The sequence below is a fragment of the Molothrus aeneus genome, chromosome 12 (genome assembly GCF_037042795.1).
Source record: "Molothrus aeneus isolate 106 chromosome 12, BPBGC_Maene_1.0, whole genome shotgun sequence".
Lineage (NCBI taxonomy): Eukaryota > Metazoa > Chordata > Aves > Passeriformes > Icteridae > Molothrus > Molothrus aeneus.
In genome coordinates, this window is record NC_089657.1 from 7,539,464 (window position 1) to 7,562,560 (window position 23,097).

The 23,097-nt window shown below is 41.5% G+C and overlaps 1 protein-coding gene across 1 annotated transcript in view; it reads right to left on the reverse strand.

Moving 5' to 3' along the window:
• PTPRG (protein tyrosine phosphatase receptor type G) overlaps positions 1-23,097 on the reverse strand; it is a 394,212-nt gene that overhangs the window by 13,393 nt on the left and 357,722 nt on the right. The window contains exons 15-23 of the mRNA XM_066557786.1: positions 17,656-17,747; positions 7,853-7,949; positions 6,155-6,237; positions 5,793-5,927; positions 5,014-5,148; positions 4,436-4,608; positions 3,166-3,301; positions 2,675-2,821; positions 739-832 (exon numbers count right to left, since the gene is read on the reverse strand). Of these exons, the coding sequence (XP_066413883.1) occupies positions 739-832; positions 2,675-2,821; positions 3,166-3,301; positions 4,436-4,608; positions 5,014-5,148; positions 5,793-5,927; positions 6,155-6,237; positions 7,853-7,949; positions 17,656-17,747 (1,092 nt within the window). The remainder of the gene's footprint in view (positions 1-738; positions 833-2,674; positions 2,822-3,165; positions 3,302-4,435; positions 4,609-5,013; positions 5,149-5,792; positions 5,928-6,154; positions 6,238-7,852; positions 7,950-17,655; positions 17,748-23,097) is intronic.

Consider the following 23,097-nt stretch of genomic DNA (forward strand, 5'->3'; position numbering starts at 1 on the left):
CATCACCCTCAAACCCTCTGGCAGCCCCCAAAAGCCAAACTGAAATCAGTGCAGCTGCATGACACAAAGGGCCAAATCACACAGCCTATTTCTGGTGTGTTCCCATCTGTTTTCATGTATTCTGATGACTTCCCCTTTTATTAACAAACTTCATGATGGACTGTATCTGTGCCACTATTACTCTTGGCTAGCTTGGCTATCATCTGTCCTCTGTGTCCTGTACTCTGGATTATGTGATGGGGATGACATTGTGCCCATGCTTGGTCTGGTGCAAGTTCATATTGCTTGACAGCCACACACAGATTCCATTTTAATGACTGTGAAACTGTGTCCTCAGGCACTAAATACCCTTAAATCTGGGGTGGCTCACACAGAGAAACCAGTGCAGTAGCTGAATTACAAACAACTGGTGCCAATCACTCTGGGAGATCTCACCAGAGCTGGGAGCTGGTATCAAAGTAATCTCTCAGTATTCCATAGATTTATCCCCTATCTAATTATTCAAATTCTGAAGCACTTCAAATTAACATTTCACTTGGACAGTATATCTGGCTGACACTGCAACTATTTCCTTTTGTTCTGTTTCATCAGGGTAATACTGAAAGACAAGACAGCTTGGGCTGAACAAAAGATTACATTTCCCCTTCCTAGTGGCTATGTCTTTTCATGCATAACACCGGGAGAATTCGGTACAAAAAGTTATGCTAGGCAGTAATCAAACCAAAGATGTGATCTTACATGGCACAACTGATGAGTTCCTGTTCTTCTCTTTGTTGCAGTCTTTCTGAGCACTGAAGCATTCCACGTATTTTGCATTACACTGTGTAACCAGCTGAAAGAGAATAAAGTAGCAAGTCAGCCCTCAGAGCGCTCTAAATGAAGAAAGGTTTCTTTGCCAACTCCTGCAAAGATGCATTAGTCGAAGAATAAACTGCATTGTTAAAACTTGTTTAAAGTACTCAAGTTTCCAATGGAAATCATCCTTTTCATACAACATGTTTAATAGATAAAAAGATCTCTGCAGCTCTCAGCTTTGCAACATCCTGCATCTGAAGTTCCATCAAAATGTATTTTCACAAAACACTATGTTTTATTATCTTTGAGAATATATTCCACAGAATTTCAGATATGTTTAGTTAGAAGCAGGGCTTGAGGAATAAAAGCTAGCAAAACAGAGCAACAAAATTTTAATATTGCATTTTATTTTTTTCCCAAAATAATAGCCAGATCATTCCTGAAGAATGTCTCTTTCTGCCAGGCCTTTGGGGAACCCACCACACTGGCATCTGAGATCTGAGGCCATGGGCTACATTCTCTGGTCTGCTATGTTCATTCTGGGCTGCCTAGAGGCACAAAGAAAGGCAGATTTGTATTTGAATACTCCCCCAGTACATGGGGAAACTCTGCCAGAGCAAAGAGAGCAAAGGTGGCTTTCACATCTCCTGCACTCACACCTTGATACTCAGTGTCATTTCACTCTAAGATGGTTGAATGTAAATTGCTCTACTGGGGCATGAGCACAAGTTATTTTCTGCCAGCTCTGTGGCAGCAACAGAAACAAGAGAAAGATCTAATAATTGTTGCTGGTCACATCCCAGTTTGAAATGCACTCTAAACAAGATAGCACTCAACTCATCTGTGCACTGGCATAAGCCCCATTAGAAGTTATGGGGATTCTAAATAACTGTGCAATGTTGTCAGAGAAAGTAATTTCTGAAAATGGCACTTAGGGTTTTTAAACTTTGGCACGAGTCATCAGAAAACATATAATTTATACATATAATTTAGAATTGTTTGTAAAAGTGCAACACTTTTTAAAACAACCAATCTTTGCCTCCTCCTGCATTTTCTGTGGGCGTGCGTGCTCTTGTACTTGTTCCTTTAATTTAGTAATTAAGCATCTGGAATGTCTTGACTGATGGAGAAATACTGAGATTCCTACAAGTGAATTCCAATTCATTTTTTGAATAGCTTTGCACCTGGTGTAATTTAACAGCTTCAGTTCCTTGGGTAGTTATTGGGTAGTTATTAACTGAGGGAGTTTAGCTGTGAAAACAGATGTCATGTGTCTCCTTATGATACAAACTCTCACAAAATATTTTACAATGTATTCAAATAAAGTGCAGTCAGAAAATCTCAGGTTTCAAATAAGAGATCTGGGAAAAAGAAATTACTTTGACCATGAAGGAAGCAGCTATGGCATAGCAGAAAACACAACAAGCATCATGATTAGCAATGAGAAAGGCATATTGTGTTTCCTGGTCTTAAAACATTTATAATTCCTTATCTACACTGATGAAATAGTAGGGGGTGCAAAGAACCTCATCTCTTGTCTTTCCCCATATTTGTATGCATGAGAGGCACAGTTTGGGGGAAGACTTCCAGCCAAGCTAACCACAGACTTGGGAACATCCAAGGCCCTTTGGGGACAGGGAGACCAGCAGTACAGTCCCAGCCAGTGTCCCTGTCCCTCTTCTCCCCTGACTGAAGAGCATGAGCACTGATTTCCAGCAGTGCAGCTAGGACTCTATAGGACTGAACCTCTCAAGATGTTGTGCTGTGCTGGTCAAGTTTTCTGGTTTGGTTCCTTAGCCATGACAATGGACAGTGAAGACAGGCCATATAAAAGGGTAGGAACATAAGGTGCCTCTGGATGGCAGTGCTTTAGCCTTACCTTGAACTGCTTTTCTAGCCGTGTCTTCCCCCCTATGCCAGGAATGAGGATGCTGTTAACATAACTGTGCAGCTGGTTTGCAGACACTTCAGTCTCCTTCCCAAGGATGGCTTCCAACAAGGCATCATGAATAAAAATGTACTGCTCCTAGAAAAACATCAGCATGTCAGGTGGACATTTGAAATAACTCAAATGGATGTCTTTGTCTGAGGAGCAGTGCACATTAAAGGAAAGGGTGTGCAAAACAAGCCACTCATGCCAATACTGCCAAATTCAGAATAAATATTTATAAATGTAGCACATACAACTCTGAATAAGCCAAAACCAAAATCTGAAGTTTCTGGTCTAAAAAGAGAGAGATATTCCAGTGCAGAAAAATATCAGTAATATAATCAATTTTTACAGGGAAGTAATTGGAAAAATCTACTCTCTTTTTGATTACAATGCAAAAATGAACAAGGCTTTGAATTCAACCCCAGTGCATTTTTTACCTCTGTCTGGACGAGGTAGTTGCGCTGCGTCCTGATATGTTTCAGGAAACCCAGGACATTAACTGTGCTTTTGTCTTTTATCTGCTGCAGCATACTGTCTATCACAATGTAGGTACCAGTTCTGCCAACACCAGCACTACAGAGAACATAAGAGAAACCCATGAAATATAGACAGATGAAAGCAAATGCAGAAGTAGCTAGAACAGAACTAAGCAAATATACACATATTCCTGTTCATGGGCTTCCCTTTTCCTCCTAGCTTCAACCATTAAAGTTTCCCAGCAAAATATTTTGGGTTTCTGGAAATATTACCAGGTATATAATTCCTCCCTTCTGTGGGTATTTCTGTGCTTCAAGAGAAGGCTGAACACAATACAAGCCATCACACCTGTGCCAGCAGCAAGAGGATAAGGCTGCTGTGGTCCTGGACTTCACACTCTGGCTGTTCACACTTGGCTCCTGTTTCCACTGCTGCAGTTACTGGTGTTGGCTGGATGAAGCCATACAGAGGTCCACCCTTTGCCAAGCTGCTGCTATGCTGCATTGCCAAGGTCACTCCAGGCTGTGAGATGGCTCTGGCTGCCTTCAACCTTGAGGTAAACTTAAGCTGCACAGTGGGGCTGGAAATGAAAGTGGTACCAGCACTTTGGGAAAGTATAAAAGGGGGCTAATCCTGTAAAGCCAGAACTCCTTACAGTGAATGAGGGCAGTCCTGGGCCCAAGAAAGATGGGAGCTCTTCAGAGATCTCCATTTCTGCTGAGGAAGGAACTGTAACCCCCATCATCCTCTCCTCCTTGATACAGTGCTGTGCAGCCCCCTCACACACAGTGATGAACACCACATCCCTGAACCAGTATATTGACTGATCTATTGCTGTGACTGCAAGTGCTGGTGAGGGTGAGTGTGGTTCATTGGCAATTGCATTCCCAGGTGTCCATGCTGGTTCCCAGCAGAGGTGATCCTGCCCTGTCCATGCACTGAACTGGCAGGCTACAAACAACCTTTGACCAAGGAGCTTTCCAATTCCAGTGCAATGTAGTTCAGAAGTTCAGGATCATGGCTATAGCAAAACCCTGGATCAACTGGGAAGCTTTTGCTTTGGGGCTGTTTTAAGAGGCAGGCAAAGTAGCGCTTGTGTCTACCCGCACCCCATGGGCTGACACACTGCTGCTGTGTTAGTAACCTGCAGTGTTCGTGTTAGGTGGCACGAAGGGCACACACTGTGCTCTGTCTGTGCTTGCCTTGGGTGGTTGGTCACAGGCACCATACCTGCAGTGCACCACCACTGGTCCCATGTCCGGGGCTCTGGCTGCCGAGGATCTCCTGACGAAGGTGAGCACGGGCAGGGCGTACTCGGGCACGCCCATGTCAGGCCACTGGGTGTAGTGGTACTGAATGACAGTCCTCTCGTTCTGCCGCCCTTTGGGGTTCCCCTTCTGACCCTGGGTACCAACGGGGCGCAGAGACGAGAGAGAGAGGAGGGAAAAGAAGCATAAAAATATCGTCAGTCCCTTCTGGCTTGCTCAGCTGCAAAAGTGCTGGACTCTGAGAGAAGAAACCTGCAGCTCTGCCTGCTGATGGGTGGAGACAGAGTTTGAGGAAAAATACATGTGGGAAGAGCTAATAACAGCAATTACAAGGACACCAAAGCTGCAGTGCACTTGAGAAGAAGAAATACAGGCTAAACCTTAGCAACATGTTCCTTGTAATCCTGTCTTTACTTACTTATTTCCCACCCACCTGCCTCTCCAGGCTGCCTATGCAAATGTTGAGTTTTGCTCTGGTGCGCCTTGCATCCTACCCAAGCCAGAAGATGCCTGGATGGGAGCAGTGAAGTTTTGGCTCACCTTTTTCATCTTGGTGTTCCTGACGGTGAAGCGGCGCACGGTGTAGCAGGCGTGGACGTTTGTGCTCTTGAGCGTGACGATGATGTTGCCGTACTCCTCGCTGTTCTCCGTGGGCCAGTACTGATCACACTTCCTCTGAACACAGACACAGATGGGTGAGTTGGGTAAGGGCCTGAGCTGCTGCTTTTAATTGTGTCTAGAGCTTTTTGAAAAAAAAATCATGGCTCAGGATGTTGTGGCGTTCACATTTTCTGAAAAATTGCTTCGCCCAGGATTTTTCTCCTGGGAAGCTGAGAAGCCTCAGAGAAAAAGGAAAACAATTGTATCTCATTTGCTTCTCCTTTGTTTTGCTCACATGTGGAATGTGTTTGGAGATAGTTTATCCACAGGTGATTGTTTCATTGGTTTCTGGTGTGAATTGTTTTCACTCATTGGCCAATTGGGGCTAAGCTGTGTCGGGACTCTGGAGAGAATCAGGAGTTTTCATTATTATCTTTTTAGCATCTTTCTGTATTTTTTTAGTATAGTTTAGTATTGCATTCTTTACTATATTATAGTGTCATAAAATAATAAATTAGCCTTCTGAGAACATGGAGTTAGAGTCATCATTCCTTCCTTCATTGGGCACTCCACAAATACAATAGGATGTGTCCCTGTGTTGTGTTACTTATGTGTTATGCACCAGTACATATCACCCCAAGCCATTTAAAACAAATTCTGCCCAGGTGATTTGGGGAAGTGTTAAGGAGCAACTGCTAATAAAGGAGAAAATCTCTTACTCTTCCTTTTTCAACAAGGTTCGTGATCATGACAATGATTCCTGTATTTTGTTCCCAAATCATCCTCCAGAAATCTTCAAAGGTAGACTTTAAAGGTCCCTGGGTAGCAATGTAGGCTTTTGCTTTGTTGTAACCCTTCAAAGAAAACCATAATGCCAAGTGAGATGAAAGCAGTATCATGGCAGAAAAATTAATATTTTAGAGGTAACAAGAAAGGTGCTTTTCTAATTCAGAACAGTGAGGAATTTATAGCAAAATTATCAGGTGAACTTGGAAAATGCAATCTCATCACAAGTGCCAATACTTCCTTCCTGTGGAAGGATTCAAAGGTAGAGCAGATAAAAACCATTAAAACAACTTACATCGACATAATTAGCATTAATGTAGTCACTGTGCTTAGAATCTTTCCCTGGTAAAGGCCTTAGCTTCACCCTGCTGTGATCATCTGCAGGATAAAAAACAGAGCAGAGAAACATTAGGGAAACATGCTGCAGAACTGCATTTCCTGGGTATCAGGGCTGCCCTTACTAATACACAGAAGAGACTGGCCTTGGACTGGAGTCAAGAGGGAGATGGGAGTATCTGTTCTTGGTCGTGTGCTCATGTGCAGGTTTGCAGCCTTCACATCCCTTAAAGTACGTGGCTCATGCTGGGACAGCTCCTCTTTAAAGGGCACTGGAGCCTCAGGAGCACAATTTCTAGAATCATCTACATCACTCAGGGTAGTGAGATTCAAAGAGCCAGGGCACCCCACAGGGCTGTGAAACACTGCTTCTGCTTGGCTCAGCTCATTATCCTCCCCTCAGTGCTGGGCTCAGACAGCTCTGCTGGCTCTGGGAGCTCAGTGAATGTCCTCACTCCTTCACCACCATCATCACACCATGAGGACAGACTTGAGGCTGTGATCTTTAGCTCCTCTTTTTGTTTCACTCAAATGCTTGATTCCACCTTAAAGCAGGAAAAAAATCATAGTCCTGCTCCTAGGCAGAAGCACTGGGCTGTGAGATGCTTCCAGATCATGCAGAGATGAGACATGTGAGCCAACTTCAAGCATAAAGACTGGTTTCATTTGCCTTCCTTGAGGACCAATGGAGAGAGAGGATCCTCCAGTGATAATCTGGAGGACTGAAATGCCTGCTTCAATTCTCCTTCAATGTCATATCTCTGTACCTAGAGAGATGCGATTTCTATGTCTAAAATCAGAGCTGGGACAAGCTCAATGAATGCCTTTGCCCAAGGCCACACAGCAAGTCTTTCACGGGACTGGGAATTGGTCCTCAACCAGTACCTTGATTACTACTGAAAATCTGTTAGAGGCATGCATTTCCTTCCTATGCCATCAAAAGCATTCAAGATTTACTGCAACGTTTATGAACATTGTGAACTTTTTACCAGTGGGCTCTCCATGTCTGTTCCTAAACCACAGTGACAGTTGCATCTGCCATCCATTCCACATAAGAGAACAACAGGGAAAAAGTTACTGCACGTCCATTCCAGATAATTTGCATTCTAGAGCAGAGTCCAGATTTGCAGTTCTCAGAGGGATACAGGCAAAGCCTGCTCTGTGCTACAAAGATCACTATTTGTCCAAATCCTACACAGAGCTAAAGCAGTTTGAAATACAGCAGATACACTGTGTAAGATTTAGCACCTTTGGGACTGTAGGGTAATCCCAGGAATCATCAGTAAAACTCTTTGCTCCTCCATGCACTTCCCCTAGTCCAGTTTTCAGGCATTAGCAGGCAGGAGAGCTCTGATCATCCATTTATCCCAGTTATTCCTCTGCAAAATTTCATACCAAACTTCTACAACTATGCTTGGATATTCAAACTGTGAAACATTTCAAAACAAAAGCTGGAGTGAAATCCTGGCCCCAGAGAAGTGAAAACATTCACTGCCTTTAACAGGGAAAGGATCTCCCAGGCACACTTTCACATATTTATTACACGCTATGTAATAATGTACCCTGGGCCACCTGCCTGTCCTAGTCACACACACACCCTGCAAGAGGAGAGTGCCCTTTTGGGTAATTCATTGTGCTTAGGCCAGTGCTTACTTACAGGCCAGGATGTTGATGTATCTGTTCTTGTGCTTGTTGTCGGGGTGGTTGGAATGCTCTGCAGTGATGTTCATGTCAGCCGTACAGCGCTGCACTTCCTAGGCAGAAAGATTATTCACATGGGAAATTTGTCAGTCCAAAAAAAAAACCTGAGCTTTCTCTCCTTTTGCAACAGCTCATAGAAACCATGTTCAAAGTATCAGTATTTTAGTTGCTGGGTTAAACACAGAGTCTTTCAGTATTGTCCTGTATGGTGTGGTCTCACACTAAGCTGTGTCAGCTGCCCCTGGTCATGCTCCTCTCCACAGGCTTGGGGACAGATGAGCACCCTGAGCACCCAGCTGTCCCCTCTGACCACCAGTCCATCACCTTCTGCATCTCCTGCCATGCCTCACTCTCTCCCTCCTTGGGGAGCTACGATAGGGTCCCTCAGATGCGGTGCAGTGTAACAAACTAAGAACAAAAACCATTTCAACAGAAGACTTTTGATGGCTGGACAACTTATCTGCTTATAACCTCTCAAAATGGGGTTTCTGACATTTAAGTTTGGCACTGACCTTTTGCTAGTTCTCTGCAGAGAGATGCCTTTTGTAAAGCATAAATAAAAGAGATCTCTGAAGATAACAATGAGGGCTTTAAATACCACTGCCTGGATGCTGATTAACAGCCCTGATCCAGTGAAGAGAAGGTTGCATCCATGTGCATTTACAAAGCAGAGGGTGCTCATGAAGCCAGAGATGCAGATGTCTGTCTAGCTGGGGCTGTAGGTTAAATATCCAATTCCCTTGGAATTTTTAAGTTCTTAACCCACCCCTTCCTCTGTTCAACAACAGAATACAGAGCTGTTGAAATGAGGAAATGGAGGGTCCTTTTTTTGACACTAAAGTGAAGCAGCCACTCTCCTAGAGAGCTACACCCTTCAGAGACTGCCCTACAAACTGAAGCACTCAGGAGTCTTTTCAGTTCCAAGATACACCTTTTTAGTATCTGTTAACCATAATCCTCCTGAAAAAGAGAACACTCTTTTTATCACTAGCATAAATATTCTTCATTTAAAGACATAGTTTTAAAAAAAATTAAAATTTGAAGTTTACGAAGTTGTGGAAGAAATTATATTTATTCAAATCTTTTGTGACTCTCAGAAATTGCACCAAACAGAACCAATTTCCCCCCAGGATATGTGAGGAAGTGCCAAATTACTTTGTACTTCAGACTTTAAAAATAACAGTATAGAACCTAAGAGGCAAAGTCATTAGGAGCTCACAGCTGCTACAAAGATCACGAGCTAAGTGACAGAGAAAAATTATCACAAGAAATGCTATACAAACAGCAGATGTAGGAGTTCAGCATTATGCAGACATTTCACCAAGGACTTGCATAGCAATTTTGATATCTTCCCCAACATTTACATTTTAAAAGTGCAAAGTATACTAAAACCTTGTATGTTTTATAGCTTTTATATCCATGTGACACTCTCAAATAACAATTGCTTCTCTCTCTCTTCCCAACCCTCCACAGGGAGAAACATACTGTGCTCAAGGAGATGAGCTGAGCAAAGACAAAGATGAATCAAGCAAAACTCTCAGCTGGCCCTAATGGAATTTTCATAGTTCCACTTCTATCGAATAAAAAAACCCATATTAAAGTGTGCTCTTCCCCTAATTCTGCCTGTCAGCTCCAGTAAGCAAGGGATTTCAGATAACACAATAGGCAGGATCAGATCAGCCTAAGTCATGGCTGGAAGAGCAGCGATATTTACATGTTAGCTTGATTTAATATAATTTTGCTTTATCTATATTTTCATTTAGAAATCATACAGCATCACTGCTGTACTGTTACTGGTCACTCCTAAAAAATACCCTGTCTGCTTCTGAAAAGCCTCACATCAAACCCTACATCCCTGCATCACTATAAAAAAATTTTTGGAAGTTATTGGCATTGAAAAATTTATGCCAAATGCTGTAGAATTTAATACAGATTAATCCAATAAGGTTCTGTGGAGAATACTCTGAGAAGTTATAGAATTTAATAGGGAATTACCTCCCTGCTAAGGAATTTTCTCTGACAGTTTAAATACTACATAGTAAATGTATCATTTTCTATTAAATTCTATAGGATTTTTCCATAAGGGAATTGTTGGGGAGGTTAATCATTTTAATTAACCTTTTTATGTTGATGGTGACTGTTTCCTCAGCTGTACATGTTCCCAGCTGGCCAATATAACGTTAATAGAAGAGGAAGATTAAGCTAAGATGGTGAAAAACACAGCAGTGGAAAAGGAGGTCTGATGCTGTGAGAGCTGATGATCTGCAAATGGCTTTTCTTAACACATAGCATTTTAAATGGTTTTTAATACTCTGGAAAGCTGTTGTAATGGTGGATTCCTATATCTTCACAATGCAGAAGCATAGCAAAAGGAGACTGTTACAGAAAAGCTTCCCCCTTGCCAATATACCTCAGCTATTTTTGTCTTCTTGAAGTCTTCATCCCTCCCCTCCAGTCCAGGACACAGCCAAGGCTTTGGGACACTGAAGCTGTCAATGAGAAGGGGACTGAGCACATCCTCCAGCTCCACCTGGCCTGGGTTTGGCTGTGCCAAAACCCAGATGGGGTTGAGAGCAGAGGGTGGGTATCCACGCTCTCCTACCCTCTGAGGCTCATCTCTCCAAATCCTAACAGCAAATTACTAAACCACAGGCTCCCCCCAGCAGCCAGTAAGGCATAACTTCACATTCCTCTGCTATTAAAGCTGGGGTGGTTGCTTTTCATCAATGCAAAGAAGGCTGCAAGGAGACAAGACTAGCTGCAGTCTGTTATCTGTGCCTCTGTCCAGAGTATTATTTACCCCTTGGCAGAAGAAGACACCCCAGTGTTAATAAATAACACCCTGGAGAAAGTCTCCAAAAGTCCCCATCTTAATTATGCCATTTTACCACATTTATGTATATCACATATTTACTTTCCCAGCACTTTCTGTTGCTTATGCAATGAACACCCTGGGATTTCTAAACCTTACTGGCTACCAGGTCCTTCAGTTGCACTAAAAACATCACCATGATTGCATTACTACTAAAACCCACGTTTGCAGGCAGGTCACCAGGTCATGGCTGCTCACTGCAGCTCAGCCTAAACAAAGTCCTCTCCCAGCAGGCACAAAACTCTTACTGGCACCTTGGAGTAGGACCCATAGCGTTTGTATCACCACATTCATAATTCATCCATAAACTTTTCATCTCTAGAATATTTCCTTTGGCTTTCCTTAATCCTGCTTAGTCTCCTCCACTGATTTTAATGATGGCTGGCTTGCACACTGCTGCTCCTCATGTTTAACTTCCCAGAACACATTACTGTCCCAGGATGAATGGATACAGGCTTTATTCTGTCCTTTCAACTTAATCATTGACAACCCTAGAAACCAAAGTACATGGTTTCAATTGACTGTTAGTTACTGTAAGAAGTGTTTTAGTCTATGCTATTATGGCTAATTTACCTTTTAATTATATTGTCCATGCTAATGCTAATTGGAATTTGATACACCCAGGTTTAACGACCCATTTTAATTGCCTTTCTGAAACAAGTTACAGATTAGTTTCTTCTAAACTTCAAAGAATTTCCATTTAAGTGTAAAATCAAACTGCTCCAGTGTCTTGCTGGCAGTAGAAGGTTCTGAGCAGGATTTTTTGCTACAGTGGCTGAGCAGGAACTCGGTCTCTTGATTTGGCCTTACAAAGCACTGCTGCTGCTGTTTCCCATTACTTCAGGCTGATGTCCTGGCAGGGGCTGAACTGTGAAAGCCTATGAATAGCAATGAGGAGTCACAGCAAAGAAAGGATCCTCATCTGAGCAACTAAACCTGAGAAGATCCATAGCTGTATTTTGATATTAACGTTGGTATTTTTCAGCATGGAAGCATCCACCCCCAATATGAGTTCTGATCTATTATTTTAATCCCAAATTACAAGAATTCTGTGGTAGTGCTCTTTCTGTTTGTTTTATCACAGCAAACATGAAGACAGCATACCAACAGAGACTGCAGATAGTATTTGAAGATATCCCCCAGGAACAGTGTAGATTTCTGTAATAATTTAGCACTGGTATAAACTCTCCAACAGCACGAGAGAGAGAGGTGACTTGGGGACAGCCTAGAAAGAGGTGAAAATAAACAAACCAAGAGGACTCAACACAGGAATAACATCAATAGACAGCTAAAAATTCCTGCAAAATGCATGAGAGAGGAAAGGATGGTGGGGCAGAGGGGTCAGAGTCTGACCAAAACCTTGCATTGCCCAGCCAAAGGCTCATCCAAGGGGGGCTTCCAGGCACAACCCTTGGGAATGGCTGTGGTGCTGTGGTTAGTGATAGAAACCCCAGATATCTGAACTTCTTTTACTGCTTCTCTTCATCTCTTAATTCACAATGCCAATTTCTCAGGGTAGGTGAAGCACTGAGATAAGAACTGAGAACTCCAGGAAGACCCTGTTCTGCAGCAATCCTTCCTCCTCCAGCTCCACAGTGCTGCTTCCCTCTGGTTCCAGTACAGCAATGCAAAGGATGAGAATACCTCTAATTAAGGTAATTTTGGGCCAGGTTATAAAACATGCCCAATGCAGTATTGCCTGCTAGCAGCATGCTTTTGAAATGGCATCTTTCTGCTGCCAAATTCCTTGGTATAGATGCAGCTATAAGCATGTGCCTGGTGTGAGCTGTGTCTAATCTGTAAGGGATGCCTGGATAACTGCACTGGGTTTTTAGTATCTCAAGAAGTGTGCAAAGTGCAGCATTATCTGTTTTCAATGCAGCCCACTGCTAATGTTCTGAGGTCCCCAGTTAAAAAGAGCCAGTGACCCCTGCCCTGAGCAGCAGCAACCATGAGAATAACATTAGCAAATCCCTGCCACATGGCTGGAAATATAGATTTATGTTATTTTCTTACATTTCAGGCCATTTAGAAGAAGGTGCCACTGGAGTATAAAGATATTTTCAATTTATGTGATGAGGGAGCTAGACAGCCTGCCTCTGAGTTCAGCGAGCCTGTTCAGACTCCAAATTGGCAATGAATCATTGTGCTCACATGGCCACAGGCAGGAGAGGTCTGCAGAGATTGCATTCCCCTCTCTAACTGCTCCTGCAGCAGCACTGACCAGCCCACTCCAGAATTACAGAGGAGGGAAGTAAAACTCCCTGATCTCAGAAATCCAAATGCTGCATTAAACTGTAAAAATTCACAGTTAGCTTTGGGGATGGAAGGTGATTTCTTGGCTTAGTGTTCCTTTCTTAGAGCAAAAGGACATGATTACTCAAAAAAACTTACTGTGTTATTCCAGTAACCGGCCAGGGGGAGGGAGTGAAAAGCTCTGCTGTGGGAGGTGGCACTTCACACTCTTTTTGATACAGGAATTTGGAGGGCACATGTCCTATATAGTCAGGCTATCAGGGGAATAGAGGATGACAAATGTGACATCAGTTTTTAAATTGAGATCCAGAAGGGGTTATAGGCAGCCCACTATATTTGACTTCTCTGTGGGGCAAACTGCAAGACTCCACAGTTGAGGAGCAGAGCTAGTGAATGCCTTGAACACATTGGGGAGAGGTCCCTGAAGAAGTTTACAGGCTGCCTAAAAGAGAGCAGCATATCACTTTCCAAAATGTGTGAAAAGGCCTCTCAGAAAATATTACTTAAAAACCTGTTCTGGTTTTGGAGCAAAAAGAAAACTCTCCTTTGTGCACTACCAGGGTAGAGGTGGGACTCACCTGCCCAGGAATTTCCAGTGTTCAGCTTTCACTGGTGGGACCTTTTGGGACCTCACCTATTCATAAGTGGACTGCAGAGGAGACAAAGTGTGTTTACAATACCAAATTATTCAGGATAATTAGAATGAAAGCTATTTGTGAAGGGAAGCTGAACAATCTCACAGCACTGGGTGGCCGAGTGACAAAATGGCAAATGAAATTCAATGTTGATAAATGCAAAGTGATGTACTTGGAGAAAAACAACCCTAACTATACATACATGCTGACATGTTCCCAATTTGCTATTGCCATACAGTGATGAGGCCTTGGGGTCACACTCAGTAGTTTTCTGGAGGTGTCAGCTGAGTGCTCAGTAGTTTTTAAAAACCAAATACTATGCTAGGAAGGAGAAAAGTAATAGAAAACTGAAAATATCACTGAATTCTGCATTAAAACCACCTGCCATATTCTGTGTACAGCTGAGGTCTTCCCATCTTGACAAGGTTATGGTAAAGGAAGATAGAAAGGTACAGAAGGGACAATTCATTGCAAGTCTGGAGTGGCTTCCCCCAAAAAATGAAATGAATAATTTAGATTTCTTCAGATTTAAAAATGGATTATTAAGAGGGAATATAAAGGCAGACAGGATCATGTGAGTAAACAGGGATGCACTTTGTAATGTAAAAAGTAGAAGGCACCAAGAGAAGTTATTCAATATGAATTAAAAGCAAAAGGAAGTCTGTTCTTGCGGAACAAATTATAGAATTCATTGCCATGGGATGCTTTGGACACCAGAAGCGTAAAAGGGTTCAAGAGACAATTAGAAATTTATTGAAGAAAGGTCTGTCAAAGACTGTTAAATGTAATGATGCCACGAAAATCTCTGGCTAGACAAGGAACAGATATAATCTGTGGCTCAGGAAGCCTTTCAGTCTCTGTTCAGTCTTGCCCTGAACCCCTGCCCCAGTGCCCCTGTAAAAGTGTGGTACCTCATCCTGTACACCACAGCAAGACAGTGCTGGAGCTAGCTGAGAGCAAGCAAAAACCTTCCCTGAATGTTTTTAGTCTACTACTGAACAAACTCCAAGGCTGAATACAAAGAGTTATGTCAGAGACCAGCACTGTTGATGCAGGATCTTTATTTTAAAAAGCTATTTGTTTTTCAATATTAAATTGGGTCCTGTATTTCCAGTTTATATCAAAAATTGAAAATACACAGGACTCGAAGGAAATCTTTAAAATTCTCCATATGCAAGAAAGCCCAGCTATCATCAGACAATAAAGCTGGCTACTTGCACTATGATTACCCAAAGGGAATAAGGATTCATTTCAGATGCACTTTCCAAGGGAAGATTTGTGAGTTCAAAGTCCTTTTTTCCTCTGCACAAAAAATGCTTCCTAAGCTCTTTCACAAAATATTTAGCTGTAATTACAGCTCAATTTAAGAGGAGGAGGGAGTATTCACACAATTTACTTTTAAAGGAATCTTCCTGTAAAAACCAACCTAACACAGCCCTAAATATGCTGCCAAAAACACAGGAAGTGACACCAAAATCTATCAACAAACAAGTGGAGGATGTTCACCTTCCACATTGGGTAGTGTATGTGTGTGCCTAGCTTAGTCTTTCCTTTTGCAGCTTCTACCTTAAACCTCCTGCCACAGAAATTTCTGAGGAGATTTTTGATCCATTTCTTTCTTTTTTAAACAAAATCTCATGCAGTGGCTGCCTTTATTTATTCTGCAGTATTGATCACATTATTTCAGCATTTCCTCACCATCCTCTTTTCTTCCCCCTTTAGCTGTATTTTTTTGTATGACTGCAGAATCCATCACCTCTTTTCAAAAGTTCCACAGGCATGAAGGCACGATATGGCTGTGGTGCTTTCCACCTAAGGCTTGCAGCCCTGCACGATGTGTTTTAGCTGGGATCTTATTATTTCTCCATAAAGCATTAGCTAACTCTTCCTCATAGCTGGCAGATGCAACTCCAGCACATGGACCATGGATCTGACTGGATGTGAGAAGCTGCACTGCAGCCACTCCAACAGCTACTGAATAAATGTAACCTTGGGTCCACTGTTCCTCAGCCACTGTCCAAGCTGGGGCTCTGACCTCTGAGTCAGTTTGGGCACTTGAGAAACATTTTACATATAGGTTCTGTGAAAAATCCTGCGTTTCAAATCAGGCCCACGAGTCTCAGCAGGGCAGAACACCAGCACTGAAGGGGAGCTGGGAGGTTCATCCCAAACAGAGATCACCTTGTTCCTATTGCTACTCCTTACTCCAGCAGGAGATTTCATTTACATTTAGGAAGCTGAGCCCTCAGCTATGGAGAAATGAATCTGGAGTAGCTATCCTGACTTCAAAGCAGACACTCCAAGTTTTAAGCCAGCACGGAGAATAGAATTTGGTGCACGCAGTGCAGTCGGAGTTTAACTTCTCTTTGGAGGGGACCCTGTGCTCCCCAGAATGGGCCTAATTGGCCAAAGCTCTCTCCAACTACCTGCCACAGCACAGCACTCACAGCAGGGAACTCCAGGAGGAAGGGAAAAAATAAGGCTATTAGAGCAGTGTTTTTCTTTGCTAAAACACAGGCAGAAGGTGTCCAACATTTGTTAATAACAGTGATTCTGTGACAGCTGAAGCAAAGCTTGCTTAAAGCCAGACCAAGTTTACAGATGTGTTGTTGATTATTTTGAATAATTAAATGGTGTAAAACCCAGCTGTGATGAATAGCACTGGGGTCACAATTCATAAATAATTGAGAAGAGTGAGTTGCATTTGATCATCCTGATCAAATTCTACTCTCTGGAGAATAAATGTTTGTCCTGAATACCATCAACATTGTTAAATGCCTCAATATTCCTGCTCAGCCATCCAGCCAGCAGTCAATTGAACTAAATCACTTTAACACCTTACACATTTGCCTTCCTCATGAATACAAAATGTTTCTAACTTACACAACGCTTTTTTGGCATCAGACAAAACAGACACTCTTTATAGACAGTAACCAAACAGCAACAATAAACGTTTTAAATGATCCCATTAAAAACAATTCCTGCATACAATCTTGTCTTTACAGTGCAGTAAGCAAAGAAGCTGTAGATATAAGGCCACCTATTTGGGTTCAGTGCCTTGTTTGCAAGCAGAGCTGCTGCTCTGGTTCACAGGCAGCAGGCAAACACTCTTTCTTTTGCTCATGGAGAAGCCAGAAGTGCAACTCCATGTGGTTTCTTGGGGCTTCTCCTGTTTCTCAGTACTTGCAAATGTTCAGCAGTGACTGATTAGACTGAGTGAAGGAAAAGTCTGACTCTGCTGTCTTATGCTGCATGATGTTTACCAGGCTTGCATAATATGGGTTTGGTAACCCAGAGGTAAAAAACTACTTTTACTCCATTGGAATTATCTCCAAATGACAGCATATTTATAGGTCAGAATCTGTTCTATACATGTAACAAGATGAAAATTTAAAAATAGTCACATTAGGTAAATACCACCAAATAAACCTCAAGTCCTTTCTCCTTGGTTTTACTGGAAGAAAATAATAAATGGCTTCAATAGCAGTCTCTCCTGTCTGAACAGAGCATGAACAAGGACTCAAGGAACTAACTCACAGTTTCGGTTTTCATCAAAGACCAAATTCTACTATTTTATTCATTGCAAGCACTGTTTCACTGGAGGGATATATGACTTTTCAGATGACCGAGAGAAGCAAATTCTGGAGCAAGAAGAGTAAAAATAGTTGTAAGAAAACCCTCAAGTTAAAAATGACTGTTTGTATCTTCATGTTTTTCCTGGGGGCTTGCAGGCAGCTTTTCCTATTTAAGAAAAACCCAGGAGGGCTCCCCCTTAAAGGCACCAAATCTGTGGTGGTTAGAAAGCATCTGTAAATGTCCAGTTCCACACTGCTCATAGCTGGTGGAAAATTGGTATCATCCTGTTTCTTCTGATACATTTGAGCACTGCATTTACCTGACATGACAGCCTCACACAGATGTCACATGGTCCCCAATTATTAATACACAATTAACTTTAGGAAAACAACATTTTATAGGTGGGTCATTAAATCATACCTCAAAGTCTTCTGAGAACCCGTGCTGGTTATTAGAATACAGCTCACTGATGTGTTTAACAAACTGCTTGACTGGAATTGCTTCCATATCATCTGTAGAACAAAAAAAAAGAGATACTCAGAGTTGCTCTTTGTTTCATACATAAAATTTGAGGAGAGGAAGTCTTCACTTGATATCATTTAGATCAGAGTTCCCAGGGGCAGAGCTAGTTCAGTATGCAGTAATAAGAAATCTTGATAAATCTGGCCAGTTTTGAGGTAAACAAATTATTGTATTTCCAATTCTAAGCACTACAATTATAAACACTGAGAGCCTGTTCCCCTGGGATGCTGATTTACAAACAATTTAAGTTCAAGGATAATCGGCTCTTGCTCAGTTTGAAGATGGCTGTGGATGGGATGAAGAAACCTCCTCTCCTTCACATTATATAAAAAGAACAGAAGAGACCCCCCAATGTGAAAATTCAGTTGACAATTACTCCCAGTAAGTTTTACCAGACTGAGCAAACACACAAGCCTTTCTGATTAAAGTTATTAACCTTTTTCCCTTTCACACAATAATGTAGAATCCAAACGGACTTATGAAACTGCTTCTAAGCAAAAGAGCAGGCAACCACAACAGCCACTCTGATTTGAGTTCTCTCTCAAGCCAAACATTATATATAACATTGAATATTATTGAGTATCCCACTGGACCATTTGCTCTTGCACAGCACAGTGCAGTGCCACCTAATATACCAGTAAATCACCCTTATATGTCTTCTTACAAGAAAGAAGTTGAAGACTCAAACTGAAGACAAACAAGACTGTTTTGAGCACCTGGGACTCCAGGCAGATTCTAATAAAGCTGGGTGTAGGATGGCTGCCTTATTCCTCTGTTTAGCTCTTAAAAAAGGCCTGGATATTGTTATGACCACCACTGCAGTTGGCAGAAAAACTGAGCTTGCCAAGATTTACCAGTTAATATTTTCCATCTGGCATTTAGAAAATGCAAATTGCTATACAACTGTGATTACTTTCAGCATATGAAATAATCTATTGCCTGATGGCTACTATTGTCTGATTGTGTGATTTTATGGCAATACCCTGTATTTATATAATCCATTTATTATTCTTCTGAAGATAGCATCCAGGTTATGTTTACTCCCAGTAATTCAGTGGTGTATTTTTGCTCCCATTTAGCAGACATATGGTTTGGTGCTACAGCTGCATTATAATCTGGATTCTTTTCCTTTTAAACATCTACATTATGATAGAAAAAATCCAAATATTTCTACAGATACTTAGCAAAATTTAACGATAAATAAATAGATGTGACATTTACTGTATTCAGAGTGAAAGATCTTTGGCAGCTAAAACCTCTAAGCTGTCACATATGCTTTTCTTAGCAAAGGGTATGAAGATCTGTATGTGTAAATGAGGTTCTACTTTGGCAAGAATTTTATAGATCCCTGACAATCTGATTTCTTTGCAGCTGATGGCAGTTAATATTGACCATGTCATTACTTCTCTCCTTTTATTTTATAAGGTAACGCTCTAAGGTGGCTTTTTGCATCTATTGACATTTTCAGATCTTAATCAGCTCTCTTCTATTTTATTTACAAGGGCCAATTGTTAAAGATATGTTTGCAATCTGGTCACCTCACAGTATAGTAATGCTACTTTAATTAACCACATGCTCATTTACTGAATAATACAGAATTCAAAACATTTGACAAGTGTATGCTCTTCTTAGCAAAATGCTGCAGCCTGCAAAAATGCCGGAATTTAAAAATATTTCAGTGGTAACATTTATTCTATATAATATTTGGAATATCATTATCTCATAACATTTATATCAATATTTTCACAGCTAAGACATTTGAATAGAATGATCTGTAGTAATCATAGAAATCTATAGAAAGAACCTGTAAAACAGTATTTTCTCTTCTGAAAAGTAACCCATACATCCTAGATTTCCTTGAAAATAGCTTCTGCTATGATAGCAATTGCATTTAATCCCACAAGAGAAGCTCCACAGTTATAATTTGGGTTTTTTCCTTGCGTAGTTTTAGCTCAACTGAGACCAACCAAGGTAAAGGATTGGCTGCAGCAGACCGGTGTGTCCGAGCTAATTTTGCAGAAGGCAGAATTTAACTTTAATTGTGATCTGTGAGCCAAAAAATATATTAGAGATAACATGCTCTCCAGTTCATTGAATTCCCACCAATTTCAAGGATGGGTCTGCACCAGAAGATCATGGCAAAGTGTGGTTAGTTTTCTTTCTCTCATCATCACTGCATGGTGGCAGTATGTCTCCACCTTTATCCCCACTGCTACTTCACTTCTCTCTTGTTAACTGTCCTTTAGTGCTTCTCCTCCCTTTTTCCTCTTCTGCATTTTCATTCTAACTCCCTTCAGAAGCCTTAACCCCAGTTGCTTACCATATTTGATGACATGGGTAACAATTACACATCAAATAATTAAAAAGGAAGTATTGTTGACATATGAGCTCACTGGGTCAGAGGGAAATCAAGGTCCCCATCATCTCAGGAAAACCACGCTGGAGCAAATATAATTATTACACATCAGAAAGATTAAAACCAGGACTGTGAACATTAGAATCTTAAAAAACAGTTTAAGGTTTCCAGCTTTCAAACTGGTGGGGTAACATGGCACAGCCCTGAGGGGATGGGCAGCCCACAGGGGGGTGGGATGTGGCTGGTCCTCTCTGCACAGCCACTTGCTCCAGCTGATGGCCACAGGAAGGCAGCTGCACAGGAGATAGAGCCTATCACATGAACCAGTGCAACAGGAAAATGCTGAAGCAATCTGGGCTGGAATTTTTCTATTCATAACCAATTCCAAATTCCTGCTAGGAACACAAATCACTTTAGCTGGATAGAGGCATGCTTGGGCATGGGAAGTTTGCCAGGCCTCTGGTAGAATGTGTGCTAACACACCCTGCAATCTGGAATGGCCTGAGCTGGTGCTGTCTGGAGATGGCTGTGACCTTCTCCAGGAAAACCAACAGATGTAGCTAGATGCACAGAATCTGATTTTCCTTTAGCTATAGTCAGCCCACAGGCTTTGGTTAAGCCTTCTTTCCATCTTACAGCAAACAGACTTAAATGACTGTAACTCTTTTAGTTGATTGAAGAGATTAATAGAATCCTATAATGGCTAATTAGCAGCTCTCCATTGTTCTGTGCATATTCACTTTTACACTATATACTCCTTCCCATCAAGAAGCAGGAGTGACATTTGATATTGTCAGTGCAATCCTTACGTTATGAATGACCTACACATTATTCAAAGAGAAGAGGGAGGTGGTTTAATAACATACCTTCACCTCTAACACTGCAGATATAATTACATTTCTGTCTAGCTTGGGTTTAGCCATCTGTTTTATCAGTGTCAATAAAGTGATTTTGGATTTACTTCACTGTGAAATATGAGCTGAATGTGGCACCATAATAACGTACTAACCCTTTGTGTTACACAGAGAAAGAAGTATACTCAGATGGACAATATTTTAGTAATATTTTTTATAATTAGATACTACCAAAGCTGACATGTGGTGGGGTATGTTTAATTTCTGTGCTAAATATTGAATATATTGGTGGAGTTCTGATCTTGACTTGCTGGCCCAAGTCAAGCACCTGAGAGGAGTATCAAATAAACCCAAAGGGGAGCACAAGGCAGCTCATTTCCTGCCACAAAGAGACAATGCCAAGAAGAAAATCATGTTTGTTTAAAAAAATGACTGTAGAGGAAAACCTTCACTAACACCTCCTTTTTAAAGAAATGGCAATTGCAAATGCAGAATATTTAACACATTCCTTTATAAGACAGACACCTTCAAAAGAAGCCCAAAGCATAAAGAAGCAATAAGGTTGGAACAGGGTTACATTTTAAGTTTGGATAATTAGTAATCCTACCAGGAAGGATTTTCCCATAGCTCCTACTTAATAAGCTGCCTTTGTAATGTTAAAGCAATAGGGGCCAATTTTCAAAGAAAAATAGGATATCCTATCAGAAATGACATTTCCACATAATAGGGTCTCAGATTCATTTTGATTCATTTATAGTCTGAGAGCTCACCAGATAGTTTAGTGGCATTGTATTAGAATAGATGGGTTTGGGTCAGGAATTAATGAAGAAGGTCAAAACCAAAGTGCTTCCTCATATTACCTTTATTTAGATGGAGTTTTGGTGTTTCTGAACACCAGATGTTTGACACATGAAATAGTCTTGGTAAGAAAATTCTCCATGTCTTTTGTTCTGTCTCTAAAGGCTTTTTGTTCTTCAGCTATTACCTTAGCCAGCCTCCTAAATCCAATATACTCCCTGCATCTTATGCCTTATTCTTAATGTGAAAGCTTATTTGGTTGGTTTGTGATTCCCTGCTCTTCAGTCTCTCATTTACTAAGCCACCTGGATTCATGTGCCATGGCTGTCACGTGCCTTGGTCCATCTGCTCCCACAGCAGCCTCTGAATGCTCTGTGCCATCTCTGCAGCCCAGGAGCACCTCCATCAATCCTCAGTGTGCTCTTCACAGCTGGCTCCAGCCAAGGAATGAAGGGATTCTCCCACTGCCCTCTCCCTGCCTGGGGGGCTGAGCAGTGATCTGAATCCACTTGCTGAGCTGGCTGATGACTGTAAGAAAGGATTTCTTGATTTGTGGGGAAGGGGAAGAATTGTTTGTTAGTGGGGTAGCTGGGTTGATCCTACTCATTAGGATGACAAATAGTGAAGTGACAGAGAAACTTCTCTTTCTGAAGGCAGCACAAACCTAACTTGGCTTATGATGATCATTAAACTAATGACATGGTTAGGGACATTGATCCTGAACATAGAGAATCCACTATGAACAGTGTATCCTTGCAGTTCTCATTTTCTGCAAAAAAGTCTTCCCAAAATATCTACCAGTGGGATTGTAACAGGACTGGATTTGATCTCTTAACTCACTGAAAAATAACATATATGAAAAATGCTTTCCCATACCCACAGCAAACAAGCACCTTTCTGTTCTCAGCAACACTAAACCCTGGGATGCTATTTCATCTTTCACTCTCTTGCTCTCCATTTCTAGGAAGAACATTGAATGCAATAATTTTTTAAAAGATATTTATTTATTATTAACTACCTTCAGTTTCATGGGTTTTTTACTTTTTACAAGGCAGGATGGAAAAATTCTGCAAGCAGCTGGAATACCTAGAGTCAATATTTAGGATGCATTTTACTTAAAATGGAATCTAAGAGCCATTGCATAAGATACAATACACACCAGAGTGAAGGCTGCCAGAGCTATGGCAGCAGGAATGACCATGTGGAGTGTGATATTCTGTCTCTACAAGAGTGGCTGAGCATACAGAATACTGCAAGAATGAATAGCACACCCTGGGGCAAAATTCTGCCCCAGCAGAGATTATTAAAAATTCCCATCAACTCAAATGTCCA